This window comes from Rhinoraja longicauda, chromosome 13 (genome assembly GCF_053455715.1).
Source record: "Rhinoraja longicauda isolate Sanriku21f chromosome 13, sRhiLon1.1, whole genome shotgun sequence".
Lineage (NCBI taxonomy): Eukaryota > Metazoa > Chordata > Chondrichthyes > Rajiformes > Arhynchobatidae > Rhinoraja > Rhinoraja longicauda.
The window spans coordinates 40,798,262-40,822,446 of NC_135965.1; the positions used below are offsets into that span (position 1 = coordinate 40,798,262).

Here is a 24,185-nt window from a genome sequence, read left to right on the forward strand (position 1 = left end):
GAATGAAATGATGGCTTCTTTCATCGCCTCCCTGCAAGACCCTCGCCTGGTGGCCAGTTTCCAGCGAGTTTGTGGTCTGTTTCTTCAAGTTGAAGGCGTGGGCTCCACCAAGAACTCCTCCGGCAACGGTGCTGGAGCGGACAGTGAGCAAGGCAGGCGGACAAGACCAAGCACCAATGGGTACGGAAGACCCACGGCCGCAGAGGGATCACTGCTTCTGCAAGGGCAGGTTGGTAAGGAGGGTCCTGGGGTGAATGCATCCACATTGAAGGTGAGCTTCAGACAGACTTACTGTATAGTGTTTATTTTATATAAAGACCTGATTAGTACGGGTGTTGGGGAGAAGGCAGGAGAATGGGGTTAGTAGGTCAGCCATGATCGAATGGTGGAGTAGACCTGATGGACCGAATGGTCTAATTCTGGTCCTGTCACCTTACGAGAGACTCCAGCAACCTCAGTTGTTTTCCCTCGTTTCCGAGGAGCTCTCTTTCCCCTAGACCGTGTTGAGACGTGTTTGGACTTTGCACCAGGGAGCATTGGATGTGAAGGCGTACCTGGGTATTCTTTAGCCGGGGGAACAGCTCATTTCCAGTCAGTCAGGTCTAACAAGTGGAGGGAGGAAGTAAAAATGTCATGGGAGGAGTCGAACAAACTTACCAAACAAGTGCAGTATTTATTATTCACCCAGTGCCAAATTCAGCTCCACAAACGGTGAAAGGACTCTGTAACCACGAATTGGATGTATGTTGTACCTGTACATCCTCCGAGAATGCCCGGTGATTATTTTTAGTTTCTGTATTGTACTCTTTTTTTTTTACACACATTGAATAAAGTTTATTTTGATTTTTCACACCTGGGCGCTGTCACCGCGGGCTAATGCTGGAAGGAAAATAATCGCAGGGCCAAACACATGGGGATTCTGCCAAATGAAACGTGATTAACACTCAGTTTAAGTTTAAACAAAAACTACCATGACATTTTACATTGCATTTTGGATTGGATCGCCGTTTTCTTAAACGGTTTGGTTAAAAAAAGTCCACATTTTAGTCTGATATGCCAGTCCCAGCCAGTCTGATGAAGGGACACGTCACCCATTCCCTTTTCCCCAGAGATGTTGCCTGGCCCGCTGAGTTACTCCAGCATAATTTGTCTCCGACATTTTATAACATATATTACATTAGCTCGCTTTTTTCTTGATTGGTTTGGTACAATATTGGATTAGATTATCCAAAACATAAAACCCCGATTTAGGCAAATTGCCCAAAACATAAAAGCCCAATTTAGCTAGATTCATCGTTACTTCGGATATCAAGCCAAGTTGCAGGGAGCTATATATTTTTTCCTTCTCACGGATGAACAGGGATCTGTACACGTATAAATCATATCGCCAGCGATGAATATATCTGCGTTCTCACGGTACTTTTTCCAGTATTTTGCCAGAAGCAGTGACCCTGGAATGCCACGTTAGTCATTATAATTTCCCACCTTTTCATCTCTGAACTTTGTCCAACCCGCCTGACAAACCCTCCCCTCTCACCTGTATCCACCTATCATAAAACCCCTCCTCTCTTCCAGGAACAGTCGCTGAGGAGAAGGCAGGAACGGGGTACTGATTGAGAATGAATGGCGGTGCTGGCTCGAAGGGCCGAATGGCCTCCTCCTGCACCTATTGTCTATTGTCTATAGATCCGAGACAGAGATTGATAGATTTGAAAATATTAAGGGAAATAAGTTTAGAGCAAGAAAATGATGCAGAGGTGAAAGACTAGCCATGTCCTTATTGAAAAGGGGAGCATGTTTAGTTTAGTTTAGAGATACACCACGGAAACAGGCCCTTCGGCCCACCGAGTCCGTGCCGACTAGCGACCCCCACACACTAACACTGCTACACACTGGGGACGATTTACAATTGCACCAAGCCAATTAACCTACCAAACTATACGTCTTTGGAGTGTGGGAGGAAACCAGAGATCCTGGAGAAAACCCACAGGGTCAATCCGTACAGACAAGCACCCAGACCATAGTTAGGATTGAACCCGGGTCTCTGGCACTTTAAGGCAGCAATTCTACTGCTACGCCACCGTGCCACTCATGTGCATGGGATGAATAACTGAATCTTGCTTCTACTTCCAATGCACATCTGCACTTATCATCTCAGGCTGGGACAGCACTTGCCCTGGAGATGGAGAGCATCGTTCGATACTCATTTACTGGGGGATATAAGCACTGATATCTACGAAATGCAAATAATTTCACATTTAACTTATAATTACACACTCGACTATTTCAGTTCAAGGTCCAAATGATTAAATTGAATGCTAATTAATATGGGGCAAAGTCATATGTTTGCTTTAATCGCCCATGTTGCAAGACTGGAAGTCGTGCATTCATTTCAAGAGCAAGTTCTTTTACTTCTTGGAAACATCCTCTAATTTGTGTGCTTAAGCAGTTAATAACCAGCACCCATAATCGAGCAGATGTAGGATGTGCAAATTCGCTCAAATTGTGCACTTTCTGCATTAGATGAACATTGCACTGTGAAATGTAAACATGACAAGCTGAAAACACAGAGAGAGTTGGTCAGGAACTGTGTTAACAAAAGCCAGATGAATGTTTAATGTGTTGTCTGTTTCTTCGAAGATAATTATATTGTCTTCATAGCTCCTAAGTTGTAATTATAGAGATGAAATTTAATGCTCATTGTCTTTTATTTATCAACATTAGGTGAGGTTAGTTTTTTCGTAAGTGTGAGGTATTGGGAGCATTGCTGAGATGAGAGGAATTAGGAAAAGTTATATCAAAACTATAGGCTTCATTATATGAAAAATCAACTGTATAAAGGTGTAAGGAAAGGCTAACTGTTAATGATTCTCAAATATCATTGCTGGAGAAATTATTCATTGATATTTCAACATTTACTGAGGATTCCAAATTTGGTGCTTTAGTTAAAATAGAAAATAAAAACGTACAATGTTGTTAATCGTGGAATTATGATTGGTAAATTAATTTCAACATTGATAAGAGTGAAATGGAACATCATGGTAAGAAAGCTAAATAGACCATAAAATGACAGATGTTGGAAGGAACTGCAAATGCTGGTTTAAACTGAAGATTGACACAAAAAGCTGGAGTAACTCAGCGGAAAGGCAGCATCTCTGGAGAGAAGGAATGGGAAACGTCACCCATAAAATAACAGGTGCTTTCGTGGAGTGAGAAGAAAAGTTGTAGCAGGGGATTTTGTTCCATAGACCACTCAAGGTAGTGATGCAGGTTGATAACCCTGTGATGAAAACAAAGAAAGTACCAGGCATAATTTCTGGAGAAAAAGCACTAAAAAGCAGAGGTTACATCAAAGATGAACAGAATGTTTGGCCACTACATTTGCAATACTGTGTGTGGTTCATGTCTGGAAATGAATTGGTGTCACTGGAGAATGTGCAATAAAATTACAAGACAGCTATTCATGTTCAAAGTGAAATTCAGAAGAAACTTTGTTGGCCAGAGTGTAAGTACATGTCATTAGCACCATCTATCATTAATACAGGAAGGGGGAAGCTTGGTAAACACATAAGGGGAAAGAGTTACGAACATAGCCCCAGACTCTCATGCAAGTCAACTTCCCTTCCATTGACTCCATCTACACTTTAAGCTGCCTCAGCAAGAGCACCAACATAATCAAGGATCAGTCTCAACCCGGTCACTCCCTCTTCTCCCCTCTTCCATCAGGCAAAAGGTACAGAAGTTTGAAAACACATTGCTCCAGTTTAAGGGACAGTTTCTTCCCAGCTGTTACCAGGCAACTGAACCATCCTCTCACCGGCTAGAAAGCGATCCTGACCTCCCATTTACCTCATTGCACTTTATCTTGCACTAAACATTATACCCCTTATCCTGCATCGGTACACTGTGGACGGCTTGAATGTAATCATATATAGTATTTGTGCTGACTAAATAGCAAGCAGCAAAAGGTTTTTCACAGTACCTCGGTACACATGACAATAATAAACAAAACTAAAACTCTACATTGTCATTGTTCAGATTACCCTCCTTTAAAGATGATAATGTTAATGAGTTAGCTGGGGAAGGGTCAGAGGAGGCAACTTTGGGGTGTAAACACCAGTATGAACCTGCTGCTTCACGTTTATGTGGCATGTTTATCCTAGTGATGTGTCATAATAAATCTTGTTGAACATGCAATCACACAATGATAACAATATTGTTATGTATTATATTAATGGTGGCATAAAATAATATAACATTCACCAAGGCCCAACGAAACGGCTTCTGAGTATTCAGAAATTCCTCAGTTGCTCTTAATTTTTCCAGCACGGTGGCGCAGTGGTAGAGTTGTTGCCTTAGAGACCCGGGTTCGATCCTGACTACGGGTGCTGTCAGTACGGAGTTTGTACTTTCTCCCCGTGACCTGTGTGGGTTTTCTCCGGTTTCCTCCCACACTCCAAAGACGAACTTGTAAATTGTAAATTGTCCCCAATGTGTGTAGAATAGCTTTAGTGTATGTGGATCGCTGGTCGGCGTGGACTCGGTGGGCTGAAGAGCCTGTTTCCGCGCTTTATCTCTAAACTAAATTAACTAAATTAAGCTAAACTAAACTAAACTAAATACTGTTGTAGCAAAAGTTCAGTGGAAATGTCAATTACACTTGCACAAAGGTTTCTGCCACCTTTCTGAAGAAGTAATACTGGTGAAATGAGAGCAGCTGTAAGGAATTTCTTGGTTTATGGATTACAGTTGCAGCCTACACTCCATTTCCTCTTTAGCACCTTGTTGAATTTAATCAAAATCAAATTTGTTTCCAATTCATTTAAATCAGTAAAATAAAAAATGATCTTACTTTAGGTTGTGTGTTATTTTAACAAAAACATTTTGAGATAAACTGGAGCAAATTTAAATCTCAGCACATTAACCATTCTAATATTCAGCAAGCTACATTAAACTCAAGTCAAGTCAAGTCAAGTCAATTTTATTTGTATAGCACATTTAAACACAACCCACGTTGACCAAAGTGCTGTACATCAGTTCAGGTACTAATAAACGAACAACTAAATGGCACATAAACATAACAGCACATACATAAACAGTTCACAGTGCCCCCTCAGAGGGCCTCAAACGCTAGGGAGTAGAAATAGGTTTTGAGCCTGGACTTAAAGGAGTCGATGGAGGGGGCAGTTCTGATGGGGAGAGGGATGCTGTTCCACAGTCTTGGAGCTGCAACCGCAAAAGCGCGGTCACCCCTGAGCTTAAGCCTAGACCGCGGGATAGTGAGTAGCCCCATATCGACCGACCTGAGGGACCTGGAGGTAGAGTGGTTGGATAGAAGATTTTTGATATAAGGGGGGGCAAGCCCGTTTAGGGCTTTATATGTGATTAGGAGGAGCTTGAAATTGATTCTGTACCTTACTGGGAGCCAGTGGAGAGAGGCCAGGATCGGGGTGATGTGCTCCCTTTTACGGGTACGCGTCAGGAGTCTCGCTGCGGCGTTTTGGACCAATTGTAGGTGGGACAGGGATGATTGACTGATCCCAGTCAACTCAACACTTAAGAGCCCAAAAGAAACTCGATACTGTACTGTATATTTGATCTGTACTTTCTTTGCCCGCGTCAGCTTAATTTCCTTTAAATAGTCGTTTCTGAAGTACCTCTTTGGAAAAGAAAAGTTGAGATGATCGGATCAAATAATTTTTGTGTTCACTTGAACACCATGTCACTTGAACGATGTTAGAGACATCTGTAGACAAGGTAAAACTCTACAGCCTTGAAAAGAGAATGAAGTTCGGAGATTCATGGAGTTTTACATTTTCACAGGGAAAGCCAAGATACGTGGTGAAGAACCTTTTCTTTTACTACTTGTTCCGATTTGCTGCTGCCTTGGGTCGGGAGATCTTTTACATCACTTTCCTCCCATCCACCTACTGGAATTTTGACCCCTATGTTACCAGGAGGCTGGTTGGTGTGTGGGCAGTAAGTACCTCCAGATTTCTATACTATTTCAGTGTAACTGTGACGAGCAGAATACTGCAAGGCAAGAACAATGTTTTTTTCTCAATCGGCTTTGGAGTGTTATTACGAAACTTGAATATTGGTGATTATCTTGGTGAATATTGGTGTGCACTAAATTATTTCTGTTTCACATCATGTGAGTTGCACAATGATAGATCAAGATTACAAGTGAACCCATCCTGAAGTGAAGATAGACACAAAAAGCTGGAGTAACTCAGCGGGACAGGCAGCATCTCTGGAGAGAAGGAATGGGTGACTTCGGGTCGAGACCCTTCTTCAGACCCAAAACGTCACCCATTCCTTCTCTCCAGAGATGCTGCCTGTCTCGCTGAGTCAATCCAGCTTCTTGTGTCTATCTCTGGTTTAAACCAGTTCCTTTCTACCCATCCTGAAGTGAAGTTTGCCTCCAAATGTGCCACGTGTTTTTTTCCAATTGAACATTATACAAGTCATTACATTTTCACTCTGGATTTAACTTCATGAGGACTCTTCAGATAAAATGTGGTTGGTTGGAAAGTAGTAATTATGCCTTGCAGAGGGATTTTATATTTTACTTTCAATTTTAAAATCATAGATTCTGCACCTCATTTAATACATTGATATTTAAAAATCATTAGTCAATGTGCACTGCTGCTAGATTTGAAGAGTTAAAAGAGAAGAGAAACTAGAATGCTTGGTCCAATGGTAGCCCAGATCATCACACAAACCAACCTCCCTTCCAATGACTCCATCTAAACTTCACGCTGCATCGGCAAGGCCATCAGCATAAGCAAGGACCAGTCTCACCCTGGTCACTCCCTCTTCTCCCCTCTCCCATCAGGCAAGAGGTACAGAGGTTAGAAAGCGCATACCGCCAGAGTCGGGGTCAGTTCCTTCCCAGTTGTTATCAGGCAACTGAACCATCCTCTCACCAACTAGAGTGCGGTCCTGGAGATCTTTGAATGATCTTTAATGGGACTTTACCTTGCACCAAACATTATACCCTTTATCCTGCATCTTCACACTGCGGACGTCTTCATTGTAATCATGTGTAGTCTTTTTGCTGACTGCATAGTACGCACCAAAAAGCCTTTCACTGTACCTCGGTACACGTGACAACAATAAACTAAACTGAACTAAAATTATCTACAGACTTGAAGCCACCTCGCAGCTGAGTGTGAGCCAACTATCAGGAAGGACATAAGATTGAGACCTTGCCACTGTGCTTTTCGAACCGTCCTCTGCCAACGGGGAAGTACCTGGCCTAATGCACTTAGTGCATGTTATTGATTGCCTAATGATAGCACGCAATCAATGTCTGTAATTTAAACTGGTGGGAATCACAGATCCAAATATAGAGCTGTCAATATCTGAAGAATGGAATATCAAAAATTAAAGGCAAGTGGGACAGGGCTTAATCCTGTTTTAATATGGACGTGTGTGTAATTTGAAGCGTTAGTGTGAGTAGCTGACGAGTTCATCTCATTTCAGTCAGTCTGTGAAGGTGAGGTGTTGTGAGGTGGCTTTGTGTGAAAAGGGTATGTAAAACTGGAGAGAGCGTGCGGGAGCGAAGGGCCGCGTGGCTGGAAGGGAACAATGGTGGGCCGAGGCCTGTAGAGGGAGCCGCCGAGCCAGCTCCTGCTCATCCCCCGAGGACCGGAGAACCGGAGATGAGGACGGAGGGAGCCGGTGACGGCGTACACCAGAGCAAGGGGGCCGGTGAGAGAGTGAACCGGGGTCTTGCCTTCCGCGCCCTCAAGCTCAGCTGTGGGAGGCGCCCCCGAGGCACAAAAGGTGAGGGTGGCCGGGCGAGGAGAGGGACGATGGTCCACTGGACGATCCAAACAGAGGCAGCGGATGGAGGCCCTGCAGCAGCCTGGGGCTCGCCTGGATCGGACGCCGCTCCGGGAGACCGAGCACGGGGACTGAACTGGACTCTGAATATAGCGCCAAAACCTGACGACTCTTGCATGCAGCGGTCTCAATGGACTATTTCTATGCTCTTTGTACTAATCAGGAATTGTGCTCAGGTGTGGCGATACTTTACTGAACCATATGCAAAGAAAGAATTTCACCGTACCTGCTGTGACAATAAAAAACCATTGAACCATTGAAAAGTTTCTGCTGCTGTGCAGATCAATTGGAGCAGATCAATGGAAGCTAATCTACTTGGGGATCAACTGATCCAAAGAGGTCTGAAAAAAAAAGAAAAAAAATTGCAGCATTGGAGGAAATATGTATTTTCATACAAAAGGCATACAAGGAAGTTAAATATTTACTGAGATTTCCCTCATCTGGCAGTAGCTATAGCATTTCCCAGCTCTTTAAGCTCATAAATCATTAGAGCAGTTAGGTCATTCAGCCCATCAAGTCTACTCCGCCATTCAATCATGACTGATCCGTCTTTCCCTCTCCATCCTATTCTCCTGCCTTCACCCCATTACCTTTGACACCTTTACTAATCAAGAAACCATTGCCAGGGACCAATCCACTCACTCTTCTGTGTGGTGCTTCGGGCATTATTTACTACCAATGTGGGTCAGGGGTAGCAGAGTTTGAACTTAGAAGTCAGGCTGGCACAGTGGCACAGCGGTAGAGTTGCTGCCTTATAACGCCTGAGAACCTGGTTCGATCCTGACTACGGGGTGCTGTCTGTACGGAGTTTGTACGTTCTCCCTGTGACCGCATGAGTTTTCTCCATTTTTCCAAACACGTGCCGGTTGTAGGTTAATTGGCTTCTGTAAATTGCCCCTTAGTGTGTAGCATAGAACTAGTGATCACTGGTCAATGCAGACTCGAAGGGCCAAAGGGCCTGTTTCCACGATGTATCTCTAAACTAAACTGCTGCCTCACAGCTCGAGTGATCCGTATGCTCCTAACTTGGGTTGCTGTCTATGTAGTGTTTCCATGTACTCTCTGTAACCATGCAAGTTTTTGATAGGTGCTCCAGTTTCTTCCCACGTCCCATTGACGCACTAATGGGTTAATTGGCTGCAGCCAGATATTCCTGAATGTAGCTCAATGAAAGAAGGTGGTTATATGAGAGGGAATGAGCTACAAGCGAACAAGAAATGTCCTCCTTCTGTGCTATAATAATCAGCTTCATCATGTACGCGGACTAAACCCAGCTCTATCCTCCCTCCATCTTTCTTTACCCCTCCACTGTTTTCAAACTGCTTGTACATTATCAAACTGCTTGTACATCATCTAAAATTGGTTCTTTACTGCATACCGTAAAATCTATTAATACCAGTGACCAAACAATTTCCCTCACGCTGCTGATTGTAATTAATACTTCTTAATAAAACTGCCAAGACGTCTGACGCCAAGATCCTTGAAATCTCTGTACAAACTATAGTCACATATCCCTCCAGTGAAAAAGCTACTGAATTGATGCCATGAAATGCTCATCTCAATACTTATCAATCACATTTTCCACATGCAACCCATCTTTTTTTAAAACAAATTAAGAACACTCCAAAGACGTACAGGTATGTAGGTTAATTGGCTGGGTAAATGTTAAAAAAATTGTCCCTAGTGGGTGTAGGATAGTGTTAATGTATGGGGATCACTGGGCGGCACGGACTTGGAGGGCCGAAAAGGCCTGTTCCCGGCTGTATATATATGATATGATATGATATGAAATGTTAGGTGCAAATAATCACAGGTCAGTTTTCAATTTGGTCAAACATTCAATAATCTTTCTAAATTATATATAAGTATTGTCTTACTGTTACAAATTTGACTGCCAAAAATCTGGTCAAGGTAGTTCAATGTCAGTGAGTGCTTAAGATCGGACAGCCTTGTTAAAGCAATTCTAAAGCTTTAAAATAAAAAAGTCATGAGTCTTTAATTGCTACCAGGAGATCATTTAAATAAAGTTTACATTTAATTTATTAATTTTTTTTTTAAAGGCATGAAACAGTTAATTTGAATGAATGATTGATGGTAAAAATGTCCTTTGCCCATTGATTTTTGATCATTATGAACAGAAACAGCAAGTAAGGAATTTTTAAGAAAGCACAAGATCATGGAGAATATTTATCAAAGCAAAGGCATTAGCATGGACTGGTTGGCTGCAGAAGATTGTTCAATGTGTGATGCTGATGCAAGTTAGTGAGTTGCCTATTGTTCAACAGTGCCATTGATTATCTTGTTATCATCCAAAATTGGTTGAGTTTAGAGATATAGCGTGGAGATAGGCCCATTGTGCTACGCCGACCATTAATCACTGTGAAAAGCTCTATGTTATCCCAATTTTGCATCCTACACACTAGGGGGGCAATTTACAGAAGCCAATTAACCTTCAAACCTGCACGTCTTTGAGATGTGGGAGGTAACCAGAGCACCCGGAAAAAAAACCCCACATGGTCAAAGGGAGAGCGTGCAAACTCCACACAGATAACATGGAACTAGTGTCTTTCCGCTGACTGGTTAGCATGCAACAAAAGCTTTTTACTGTACCTTGGTACACGTGACAATAAACAAAACACAACTGAACTAAACTCAACGGATATCACTCATAGTCAGGATTGAGCCTTTGGCGTTGTAAGGCAGCGGCTCTGCCATTGTTTATTCAATATCAATAAATTAATTGCAGACCTCTGTGGAAAGTTGTTGATGATGTGAGAGAATCCTTTACTGTACAAATGGTTGATGGTCATGTTTCTATAAAAAGCCTCTGAGAGTTTTCAGTCAGTCAGATCTGGAGCCAGCAGTTCAAATCCCCAATGTTATTAGCATTATGTGGACTCATCGAGGTGAGATTGACCTCCCTTATATTTGGAGACAAAGCACACTGATTTTTGTTATTTTCTGCAAGTACGAAGAGATTGGAGAACACGTTTAAAGTATTTTACCATATTGAATTCATTCACCTGTTTTATTCAGGCAGACTGTGTGTTGGGTTCATGTATGAGTCTTGGTCTGGTGTGTACCTTTTAAAGAGAAGAGAAAGGTGCATGGCCTTCCATAATGCATCTCAGTCACCCAATGTGTCTCAATTATAATCCCCAATCATCCATATTAGAACATAGAACATACTACAGTACAGCCCAGGAACAGCCCCTTCAGCCCTGAAAGTTTGTGCCGAATATGATGGTTTGTGCCGAACATGATGCCGATCAGTAGTTAAACTGATCCTATCTACCTGTACACGATCCATGTCCCTCTATTCCCTACACTTCCACACGCCTCTCTAAAAGCCTCTTCAATGCCACTTATTGCATCTATATTGTTCAGATAGGTGCTAAATAGGGCAAGTCGCATTCTAGATTACCAGGCTAGCAAGGCCCACTAACTGGATAGGGTGGTGAAAGTCTGCCTCGGTATTAGTTTCATACAATCTTCAGTTTTATATGCTGTTAAATTGCTTTGTTTTCGATTCCCTCAGTCAGTCAGGGGCTGCAGTCAAATTTTAAAGATTTCCAAATTTCTGAGACTGGGATTAGAATGTGCATTTTCTCCTCGTGAATTCATACAGTCTTGTAATTTACTGGATTCTTCCTAAAACTGAATATTTTCATTCCCCTGCACTAATATAAGCATTAAAGAAAAGAACATAGATAAACAATCTGATGATCAAGCTTCCACTGTCCCATTTTGCACAATCAATTACGATAAGCATGCGGTTTGATTTTTGAAAAATAACACAATCATCTTAAAGCAAACAAATTGAAGCGCATTTTGAATATAAATTTCAGCTAAAACGTATTATCCAAAGTGAAACCATTCAATTGAAGGCAGTGGGATTAAGGGCCTAATGACGGCGGTATTTTCTGTTTGTAGACTACATCACCTCATGATCATAAGTATATTTTTTCTTTCCTTTTCCTACCAGAACAGATAACGAAATGATTTACTGCAGCCTGCTGATTGATGGAAGACTGGGCAGTATTTATTCTTATTAATGAAAACAGCAAGGTTGTTGCTAGGGCCGGTCACATGATATTTAGTTACAAGACTAAAGTCAATACTCCCTTGGCAGCATACTTTCTGGTTCCATCTGGTTTTGTTAGCCAACTCCTAAGCTGTAGAGTGCTCTCAAATTCACACAAGCGAGAGTATTTCTAACCCCTTGAGTCATATCGGTGTATTTCTCTAATCCAACCCCATTCAAATCTTCTCACCACTATCAGTCTGAAGAAGGGTCCCGACCTGCAACGTCACCTAACCATGTTCGCCAGAGATGCTGCTTGACCAGCTGAGTTACTCCAGCATTTTTGTATCGTTTTTTGTTGTTGTAAACCAGCATCTGCAGTTCCTTGTTTCTCCATTATTCAGGATATATGTGGCAATTCTTTATCCCACAGTTTGGAATTGAAAAGACTATTTAGCTTTCCATCTGGCATTTGTGGAAATATACTATCCACTCGGCTTGTCACCGAGCCTGGCACAAAAGCCAATGTTGGTGGCACTTATCCAGTTGTAGCAACGTTCCATGATCATTTCTCTTCTTTTGATCCTCAGCTGAGCAGTGTTATACCAGTGAGTCCCCAGGATAATATATGTGAATATTGTTATGAAGGAAGGTGAACTGAAATTTAGTTGACATTAAATAAAGTGAAATCTCATGTTAGCCATGACTTGGAACCTTTTTCAGTCGATTGAAAAATCAGCAGCTACAACATACTCCCATCCATTGTCTCCATTTACACCTCACACTGCCTTAGCAAGGTCACCAACATAATCAAGGACAAGTCTCACCCTGGTCACTCCCTCTTCTCCCCTTTCCCATCAGGCAAGAGGTATAGAAATGAGAAAACACACCCCTCCAGGTTCAGGGACAGTTTCTTTCCAGCTGTTATCAGGCAACTGAACCATTCTCTCCACAATTAGAGAGCGGTCCTGAGCTACCATCTACCTCACTGGAGACCTTCGGACTATCTTTAACCAGACTTTACTGGACTTTACCTTTCACTAAACATTATTCCTTTATCATGTACAGTATCTGTACACTGTGGATGGCTTGATGTAATCATGTATTGTCTCTCTGCTGACTGGTTAGCAGAGTTTTTCACTGTTCCTTGGTACACGTGACAATAAACTAAACCAAACTCAACTAAATTCTAAGGTTGTGAAAGATGTTAGCAAAGTTCAGGATCTATATATATATTTTTTTAAACTGATTTAGGTTTAGGTTCATTATTTGTCACTTGTACCCAGATACAGTGCAAAGGATATAGCAGAACGGAAATACAGTTAATAATGAAATGGAACTGTTGAAATGAAATGGAATGAAATGATGCACCTTCATCAACACTTGCATCTTATCTTTTTGTAACTGTTTTGGACAGATCGTTATGTATTTCGGCCAGGCTTCCAAAGATATCATCAAGTGGCCACGTCCACTATCCCCGCCAGTTGTAAAGTTGGAGACAAGAGTTGACGCAGAGTATGGTATGCCATCAACTCATGCCATGGCAGCCACTGCCATCTCCTTTACATTCCTCATTGCCACAATGTACAGATACAAGGTAGGTGATACATTCAATGTACCTCTGAAGAAGGGTCTCGACCCGAAACGTCACCCATTCCGTCGCTCCCGAGATGCTGCCTGTCCTGCTGAGTTACTCCAGCTTTTTGTGTCTATATTTGGTTTAAACTAGCATCTGCAGTTCCTTCCTACATAATATATTCAATGCCTGGTTTAAAATTACGCATAAGATAACATCAGAGCAGGTTAGTTGAAGGATTCACTTTTTATTCAAAGGGATTCCTGGCTTAGTTTTACGATCTTAGTTTAGTTTAGTTTAGTTTAGTTTAGTTTAGAGATATGGTGCAGAAAAAGGCCGTTTGGCCCACCGAGTCCGCACCGACCAACGATCCCCGCACTTTAACTCTATCCTACACACACGAGGGGCAATATATACTTATTCCAAGCCAATTAACCTACAAACCTGCACGTCTTTGGAGTGTGGGAGGAAACCGAAGATCTCGGAGGAAAACCCTCGCGGTCATGGGGATAACGAACAAACTCCGTACAGACAGCACCCGTAGTCGGGATGAAATCTGGGTCTCCAGCGCTGTAAGGCAGCAACTCTACCGCTGTGCCACCATGCCGCCCTCTGTGACAGATAATGAGACAAAGGTCATCTCACAAGATCACTCTAGAGTCTAGAGATACAGCCCGGAAACAGGTCTTTCGGCCCATCAGGTCCACGCTGACTATCAATCACTCGTTCACACTAGTTCCATGTTATCCCACTTTTGCATCCACTCCTTACACACTAGGGGCTTTTGACAGAAGCCAAATAGCCTACAAACCCACGCGTTTTGGGGATGTGGGAGGAAACCGGAGCACCCGTAGGAAACCCACGCAGTCACGGGGAGAACGTGCCATTCCAAATACCTGTCAGAACACATTCATATTTATTTGATACCATATTAAAGGAGAAAAAAGATGTTTAATTATGATCAAATTTCATTCTGTTTAATTACTTCAAAGGTGAGCCTTTTTTTAAACAAAAATTCCTCATTATCCAATGGCAGTAATAAGTGGTTAAATTAGATTAATACGATTAATGCTTACTAAACTATTACTGATTAGACACTGGGGAGTAGAGCACATTACAAAGGCACTTTGTAACGAAAGAACATTTATTAAACAGTTAACAAAAGCACAGACATCTGCTTAAATTAGTAGCATCTGAATTGTGATTCTTAAATATATTTCAGATTTGTACTGTGTTCAATATTCCATAGAATCAGCAAACGGGTCTTATTTTTAATAGAGAAACACAAATTGTTAATATTTTTTTCTGTGTATAAAATATAATTACATTTTATATTCTAAGGAACTGTCAGAACCCTGAGATATTCATGAATTTTGGCACTTGGCTGTACACAATGACTTGCAGATCCCAAGGTCATTCATTTTTTATCATTGCTCCGTCAGACTCTGCAGTAAGACTGGTTTATCGCAGTGTTTTTATGGCAAAGGGTCAAAATGTTAAGCCATCATTTGGAAAGACTAATTGAAAACACTTTTTTCTTATTAAAGCATAATTATTCCGAAGAAGAATTTGAAATTTTGCCTGCAGGAAAATATTAAGCACAGCAATAAGCTGTCATTTCCTTATGTTTGCTTCTAATTCCGTCATATTAATTTAATAAACGTTGATGTGATAAATGTCTCCAGGTCATAATTTTTAATGATATCCACTGAATAAACAAATAGAAAGAAATAACATCTACATAGTGCTGTCCCTTCCAGCATTAAAGGGTTATATTTAAATAAAAGCTGAACATTTATTAAGGAACCATTCAATATTCTAAAGTGCTGGATCTCTTGAGGGAATAAAAAGGTGGTGTTTCAGGTCCATACCCAAAACGTCGGCTCTCCATTCCCTTCACAGATGCTGCCTGACCCACTGATTTCCTCCAGCATTTTGTGCTTTCTCAGGATTCCAGCATCTGCAGTCCTTGCGTCTCCATTCAATGTCACACGTGTTAACAAGTTAAAGCACAGTATTTGAATCAATGACACTACTTTGCCCCTGTTATATAATTTCTTAAGGAACGGATAACTGACAATCATCTCTTTACTAAAACTATCGTTTGTTTGTTTGTTTGTTCCTGAACTACGGGCAAAACAGTACACGATAGCGTGACAAGTTTAGGCCCACTTTACTCACTGTCGTTCCTTTGGTGCTAATGGAAGAAGTTTAATTGAAATCGGTGTTATATTTTTAAAGTTATTCACATTTTAAAGTTTAAATCTATCTCCTAGGGAGGGTGGGGGGAGGGAGGGGCAGGGAGGGGGAGGAGGGAGGGGGAGGTGGGGTGGAGGGAGGGGGAGGGGAGGAGGGGAGAAGGAGGGGAGGGAGGGGGAGGGGAGGGGGGAGGGGAGGTGGGTGAGGGGGGAAGGGGGGGAAAGGGGGGGAAGGGGAGGGGGATGGGAGGGGGGAGGAGAGGGTGCTGCACCAATGCAGGAGAGGTTTGGGCCCAACAGGTCCACTTGGTCTAGTCTTAAATAAAAGCAGAAGATGCCGGTACCACTCATCAGGCCAGGCAGCACTTATATAGAGAGAAACGGAGTTAATCTTTTAGGTTAATTAACTAGGATACGGTGTAAATCCATCATGTTTTAAGCTGCAGGGAAGTTGGTCAGGGGTAGGGAGAGGATAGTTGGTGAAGAGTACAAAGGAAATGTGTGTGATAGGGAGAGCTGATGGCTGATGTGGTAATCACAGCTGACTTCTCTGGAGCAGACAAAATGTGTAGGAAGGAACTGCAGATGCTGGATTATAAGGAAAATAGACACAAAGTGCTGGTGTAACTTGGTGGGTGAGACAGCATCTCTGGAGAAAAAGGATGGGTGATGCTTCGGGTTGGAACCCTTCTAGACCTGAAACGTCAACCATCCTTTTTCTCCAGAAATGCTGCCTGTCCCGCTGAGTTAATCCAGCGTAGATGTAGATGCAACAAAATGAATAAGGACAGAGTAAAGATGATAATTAACACAATGCTGAACCTGGTGATGCAAACTTCAGCAGTTGCTGGAAATCTGAAACAAAACAGAATTCCGGAATAACTGCAGCAGGTCGGACAGCATCTGTGGAAGGGAAAAGCAGAGTGAACAATACAAGTTAGTGACATTTCCTCGGAAATGGGAGGCTCTGGTACAAACCGGAAAAGCTGGTGAAATGGATGTTCTGAGTCCTGTGCCCATCCAGAAAATGAGCTGATGTTCCTTGAGCTTACATTGGGCTTCTGTAGAACAGGGTTGAAGGCTGAAAGGCTTGTGGGCCAAAGGGCCTATTCCTGGACTCCATTGTTCCAAGGCTGAAATAAGGACTGACCAACGCATCTCAGAAAGAGATGGGCATAATTTGGACCTATGTCGTTTCCCCCCTTTGATTTTGAGAAATTAGTGGAATTAAAGGAGATTGAAATGTTCAATCTGGTGAAGGACTTCGGAAGGGGATTAGTTCCCTTAAGCGAATTAAATAAAAGGTCATTACCACAGATGACTGTGGAGGCCAAGTCATTTGGGTATTTTTAAGGCAGAGATTGACAGATTCTTGCCATGAAGCAGTGGTTAAAAAATGAATGACCTAAGGGTGTCAAGGGTTCTGGGGAAAAGGCAGGAAAATGGGATTGAGAGGGTAAGATAGATCAGCCACGATTGAATGGCGGAGTAGACTTGATGGGCAGAATGGCCTCTTTCCACTCCTATGACTAATGAACTAGTTGGGGATTTGCTCAAAGAACATGCAAAGTATTTTCATGCCATCCCACCGTGAGATAGATGTAGATGTTTTACAATTTAATCTTGATGGGCCGAAAGGCCTAATTCTACTCCTATCACTTGCGATCTTAAGATCTTAGGATTTTATTTTGGTTAGCGACACACCAGCGCCATATAGTTGATTAGCTTACTCTCTAACAATAACAGAATGCCAAACAACTTTGAATAACTATGAGTTTGATTACGGCTGAACCATATTAAATATTTCCAATAAATTATTCATTGTCACGACTAATTATATTTGCTACCAAACCTAAGGTCAGACAACACAGTAGGTATTGCCTCTTTAGCCAATGTAGTAAAATGCCAAGTTGTTCCTTTCATTTTTATTTAAAGAAGAGGCATTGGGTATGAGAATTTAGTATCACAAGAGTTGCATGAATACTTTGAACAGTAGATCAAGAACTGTGCAGTGCAGGAACTACATTTCCTGATCATAGTCTGCTTTGATATAACATATAACATATAACATATAACAACTACAGCATGGAAACAGGCCTGTCCGGCCCTACCAGTCCACGCCGACCATTCTCCCTGACCTAGTCTCATCTACCTGCACTCAGACCATAACCCTCCAATCCCCTCCTATCCATATACCTATCCAATTTACTCTTAAATAATAAAATCGAGCCAGCCTCCACCACTTCCACCGGAAGCCCATTCCATACAGCCACAACCCTCTGAGTAAAGAAGTTCCCCCTCATGTTACCCCTAAACCTTTGTCCCTCAATTCTGAAGCTATGTCCCCTTGTTGGAATCTTCCCCACTCTCAAAGGGAAAAGCCTACCCACGTCAACTCTGTCCGTCCCTCTTAAAATTTAAAAAACCTCTATCAAGTCCCCCCTCAACCTTCTACGCTCCAAAGAATAAAGACCCAACCTGTTCAACCTCTCTCTGTAGCCTAAGTGCTGAAACCCAGGCAACATTCTAGTAAATCTCCTCTGTACCCTCTCCATTTTGTCGACATCCTTCCTATAATTTGGCGACCAGAACTGCACACCATACTCCAGATTCGGCCTCACCAATGCCCTGTACAATTTCAACATTACATCCCAACTTCTATACTCGATGCTCTGATTTATAAAGGCAAGCATACCAAACGTCTTCTTCACCACCCTATCCACATGAGATTCCACCTTCAGGGAACAATGCACAGTTATTCCCAGATCCCTCTGTTCCACTGCATTCCTCAATTCCCTACCATTTACCCTGTACGTCCTATTTTGATTTGTCCTACCAAAATGCAGCACCTCACACTTATCAGCATTAAACTCCATCTGCCATCTTTCAGCCCACCCTTCCAAAAGGCCCAAGTCTCTCTGTAGACTTTGAAAATCTACCTCACTATCAACTACTCCACCTATCTTAGTATCATCTGCATATTTACTAATCCAATTTGCCACACCATCATCCAGATCATTAATGTAAATGACAAACAACAGTGGACCCAACACAGATCCTTGGGGCACTCCACTAGACACTGGCCTCCAACCTGACATACAATTGTCAACCGTTACCCTCTGGTATCTCCCATTCAGCCATTGTTGAATCCATCTTGCAACCTCACTATTAATACCCAACGATTTAACCTTCTTAATCAACCTTCCATGTGGAACCTTGTCAAATGCCTTACTGAAGTCCATATAGACAACATCCACAGCCTTGCCCTTATCAATTTCCCTGGTAACCTCTTCAAAAAATTCAAGAAGATTAGTCAAACATGACCTTCCAGGCACAAATCCATGTTGACTGTTTCTAATCAGGCCTTGATTATCCAAATAATTATATATATTGTCCCTAAGTATCTTTTCCATTAATTTTCCCACCACAGACGTCAAACTAATAGGTCTATAATTGCTAGGTTTACTTTTAGAACCTTTTTTAAACAAAGGCACAACATGCGCAATGCGCCAATCTTCCGGCACCATCCCTGTTTCTAATGACGTTTGAAATATTTCCGTCATAGCCCCTGCTATTTCTGCACTAACTTCCCTCAATGTCCTAGGGAATATCCTATCAGGACCTGGAGACTTATCCACTTTTATATTCTTCAAAAGTGTCCGTACCTCCTCTTCTTTAATCCTCCTAATTTCCATCACTACTCTACTTGTTTCGCTTACCTCACATAATTCAATATCCTTCTCCTCGGTAAATACCGAAGAAAAGAAATTGTTTAATATCTCCCCCATTTCTTCCGGCTCAGCACATAGCTGTCCACTCTGACTCTCTAATGGACCAATTTTATCCCTCACTATCCTTTTGCTATTGACATATCTGTAGAACCCCTTGGGGTTTACTTTTACATTACTTGCCAAAGCAGCCTCATATCTTTTTTTCGCTTTTCTAATTTCCTTTTTAAGATTCCTTTTACATTCTTTATATTCCTCAAGAACCTCATTTACTCCCTGCCGCTTATATTTATTGTATATCTCCCTCTTTTTCCGAACCAAGTGTCCAATTTCCCTGGAAAACCACGGTTCTTTCAAATTATTATTCTTTCCTTTCCACCGAACAGGGACATAAAGACTCTGTACTCTCAAAATTTCACCTTTAAATATCCTCCATTTCTCTATTATATCCTTTTCATAAAACAGCAATTTCCATTTCACTCCTTTTAAATCCTTTCTCATCTCCTCAAAATTAGCCTTTCTCCAATCCAAAATCTCAACCCTTGGTCCAGATTTGACCTTCTCCATAATGATATTGAAACTAATGGCATTATGATCACTAGACCCAAAGTGCTCCTCAACACATACCTCCGTCACCTGACCCATCTCATTTCCTAACAGGAGGTCCAACACTGCCCCTTCTCTGGTAGGCACCTCTACGTATTGCTGCAAAAAACTATCCTGCACACATTTTACAAACTCCAAACCATCCAGCCCTTTAACAGAATGTGATTCCCAGTCTATATACGGAAAATTGAAATCACCCACAATCACCACTCTGTGCTTACTACTAATATCTGCTATCTCCTTACATATTTGCTCTTCCAATTCTCGTTCCCTATTTGGCGATCTATAATACACCCCTATAAGTGTTGCTAAACCTTTCTCATTTCTGAGTTCCACCCAAACAGCCTCCTTAATCGAGCCTTCTAGTCTGTCCTGCCAAAGCACTGCTGTGATATCCTCCCTGACAAGCAATGCAACACCCCCACCTCTTGCCCCTCCGATTCTATCACATCTGAAACAATGAAATCCTGGAATATTTAATTGCCAATCGCAACACTCCTGCAACCATGTTTCACTGATCGCCACAACATCATACTTCCAGATGTCAATCCAGGCTCTAAGCTCATCCACAATGCTCCTAGCATTAAAATATACACATTTAAGGGACCCATCATTTCTTATTCTCAGTTTATTTCTTTTCCCTTCTTTCTCCCCTACATATTGGGTCTGAGTGTTTCCCTTTTCTGCCTCCTGCCTCACACACTGCCTATTAGCTATCTGTGTTTGAGTCCCTCTGTCGTTTTCGCACCATACCCTTCCATATCTCTAGACTCTCTCTTCCCTGACTCTCAATCTGAAGAAGGGTCTCGACCCGAAACGTCACCCATTCCTTCTCTCTAGAGATGCTGCCTGTCCCGTTGAGTTACTCCAGCATTTTGTGTCTATCTTCGGTGCAAACCAGCATCTGCAGTTCCTTCCTACTTTTTGTCTATGTTCGGCCCATAATGTCTGTGCCGAACACAATGTCAATTTAATCTCCTACACCTGAACATGATCTATATCCATCCATTTTCCTGCATATTCAATTTAATTCAATTCAATTTACTTCGTATCCATGTGTTCCAGGCACCACCAGTCTCTGTATTTTAATTTCTTCTTACATTCATACTCCTTCACACGAAAGTCCACGGACTTCTTGGATTCATGCAAGGGTAATTCAGCATGTTTGAGTCATTTGTGAACAAATAAATGATTAGTTTTTCTTAAATCATCAAATTTTTATTCCAAGCAGTTGCAAAGATTACGGCCTTGTTCTCTTCAGAAATAATTTTAAATGGTCATTGTGTTTACAAATTTGTTTCAAGTTATTTGCTTGGTTGTAATATCGATGTTTTTACACTAATGTTATAAGGCGGAGGGATTTCTTGTTAAAATTCTGCTTCCAGATCGATCAGAGGAAACCTAAATATTAATCACTCTTTTAAACTTGACTGGTCTGAATTATTAATTTATTTCATTGATAGTGATAGGACCTGATGTTTATTTGATTTACAGTATTCATTTGCATTGGGACTAATGGCGTCTGTGCTGATGTCTACGCTGGTTTCATTGAGCAGGCTCTACACTGGAATGCACACTGTTCTGGTAGGACATAAAGTCTACTTATAATTATAACTGTTAACTATTACCGGATGAAAAAGAACTAATAAAAGCACAGATGACCAAAAGAGCTACAAATTGTGGGTAGCAAGTCAATGATGCTTTAATCATCTCAGCCCTTGTAATTTCAGCTCTGAACAAATCCTCTATTAACACATCCTAACACAGTTTTGACATATTTCCAATGTTTCAATGTATTCCATGTTATCTGTCATCATTGTATCCAAGAAGTGGGCAGAATAGAAACCTGAGGGCTAAGTTTTTCACACAAAGGCCGTGGGTATATGGAACGAGCTGCCGGAGGAGGTAATTGAAGCCAGGTACAATCGCAACATTTAAGAAACATTTAGACAGGTACATGGGTAGGACAGATTTAGAGAGTATAGGGGGCCAAACGCAGGCAGGTGGGACAAGTATAGGTGGGTCATGTTGGTCGGCATGAGCACGTTGGGCGGAAGGGCCTGTTTCCATGATATATGACTCTATGATTCTATAACTCCATGACCAGAATTCAACTCCACTACACTCCAGCTGATACAATAGACAATAGACAATAAGTGCAGGAGGAGGCCATTCGGCCCTTCGAGCCAGCACCGCCATTCAATGTGATCATGGCTGATCATTCTCAATCAGTACCCCGTTCCTGCCTTCTCCCCATACCCCCTGAGGGGGTATGGGGAGAAGGCAGCTCTAAGCCATAGAGACTAGGTTGCAGGTTTGACCCACAATCAGTGCTGATTTAATTCTCATTTCTCCATCAGAACAGCAATTGATTTCAATGTCTTCAACCTAGAACATTTTAACTATTGGCCTCATATATTTGCTCATATATTAACGTAATCAGGACATGCACATCTGTGGGTGTAAAACAAGAACAGATTTGAGTTTAATTTTGATTCCAATCGCGCAACGATAAAATACCCCTGGAGTAGGCAACCAACAGCCCAGGGATAAAAAAAGTAGCTACAGAGATAGTGGATGGATTGGCGATGATAGAGAGGAGATGGGGCAAAGGGTGAATATTCATAAGGGCATCAGTGCTGGAACCACTACTGTTCACAATTTACATTAACGATTTCAATTTTGCGATCAATAACACTAGTTTGTGAATGAAACCTTTTATTTTGGCAAGGCTGGATAATGAAAAGTCAGTAATGACACCTGCAATAAATCATTGGTGGGCATCGATAAACTTGCACAACAAGCAGATAATTAGAGGATCAATGCAGATAAATGTGATGTTTAGACTTTAGACTTTTTAACCTTAGAGATACAGTGTGGAAACAGGCCCTTCGACCCACCGCGTCCGTGCCGACCAGCGAACACCCCGTACACTGTCATTATCCACCAGAGAGAATTTATTATTTTTAACAAACCCAATTAACTTACAAACCTGTAAGTCTTTGCAGTGTGAAAGGAAACCGGAGCACCCGGAGAAAACCCACGCGGTCACAGGAGAACATACAAATTCCTTACAGACAGTACCTGTAGTCAGGATCGAACTGGGATCTCTGGCGCTCTAAGGCTGTAACTCTACCGCTCGACCCGAAATGTCACCTATTCCTTTTCTCCAGAGATACTGTCTGACCCGCTGAGTTACTCCAGCTTTTTGTGTCTATCTTCAGTTTAAACCAGCATCTGCAGTTCCTTCCGACACTACCGCTGTGCCACCCCAGTGAGAAGGGTTGGTAAAGTGCCCTCCCAGTGGAGTATAAGAGCAAAGGAAACTTGGAATTCAAATGCACCACTGTGGTAGTTTAATTGGTCATTATGTTCCGTCAAATAAATCTAACTTGTTTATGTCATTTTCAGGATGTAATCTGTGGAATTCTTCTTACTGCGGTCCTTATGGGCTTGACGTTCCCGTTCTGGAACATTTTCGATGACCTCCAGTTAACCAGCCCCCTAACTCCAGTCATTGCAGTAGTTTTGCCTTTTCTCATGAGTTATAATTACCCAGCGTTGGATCACTACAGCCCAACCAGGGGAGACACCACCATAATCCTGGCTGTGGCTTCAGGGTGCACTGTTGGATTTTGGATGAACTACCAGTACGGTCAAACTTACGAGCCTACAGGGCCTCTTCCATTTGAAGTGCCTTCCATAACTCTACAAGTTGCATTAATGGCCATCATTCGCTTTCTCATTGGAATTAGTGTCCTCGTTGGCACTCGCCTAATTGTCAAAACCATCTCCCTCAAAGTAGTATGTGCTTGGTTTCATGTTCCAGATGATATGGAAGCCAGGAAGAGACTGGAGATCGAAGTGCCCTACAAATTTGCCACATATTCTTCCATCGGCTTCGTTGCAACAGCGATAGTACCCTTGCTGCATCAATACCTCAAACTCCTGTGAGGATTTGAGATTGAATGAATCCGGTGCAAATTTCTAGTGTCCGAGATGCATCCCCCATGTGTTGATGAAGACTTACTGTAAAGACATTTCCTGTAAATACTATTATGACTCAACCTGTTTAAACAATTTTGGAAGACGCAGTCCATTCTTTAATTTAGTAGAATTATTGCAAGCCCAAAGATCCATGACAATAGCAACAGAAGTAGAGAGAGTGGTAAAGAAGGCATTCTGCATACTTCAGCAGTTGT

General features: G+C 42.0%; 1 protein-coding gene across 1 annotated transcript; it reads left to right on the top strand.

Moving 5' to 3' along the window:
* The first annotated feature begins 7 nt into the window (after positions 1–7).
* Positions 8–23,975, top strand: LOC144599268 (sphingosine-1-phosphate phosphatase 2-like). Its single transcript, XM_078410044.1, has 5 exons — positions 8–229; positions 5,824–5,979; positions 13,293–13,472; positions 21,478–21,567; positions 23,395–23,975. Exons 1-5 carry the CDS (start codon positions 8–10, stop codon positions 23,935–23,937), a joined length of 1,191 nt encoding a protein of 396 aa, XP_078266170.1. The 3' UTR covers positions 23,938–23,975.
* Positions 23,976–24,185: the final 210 nt, after the last annotated feature.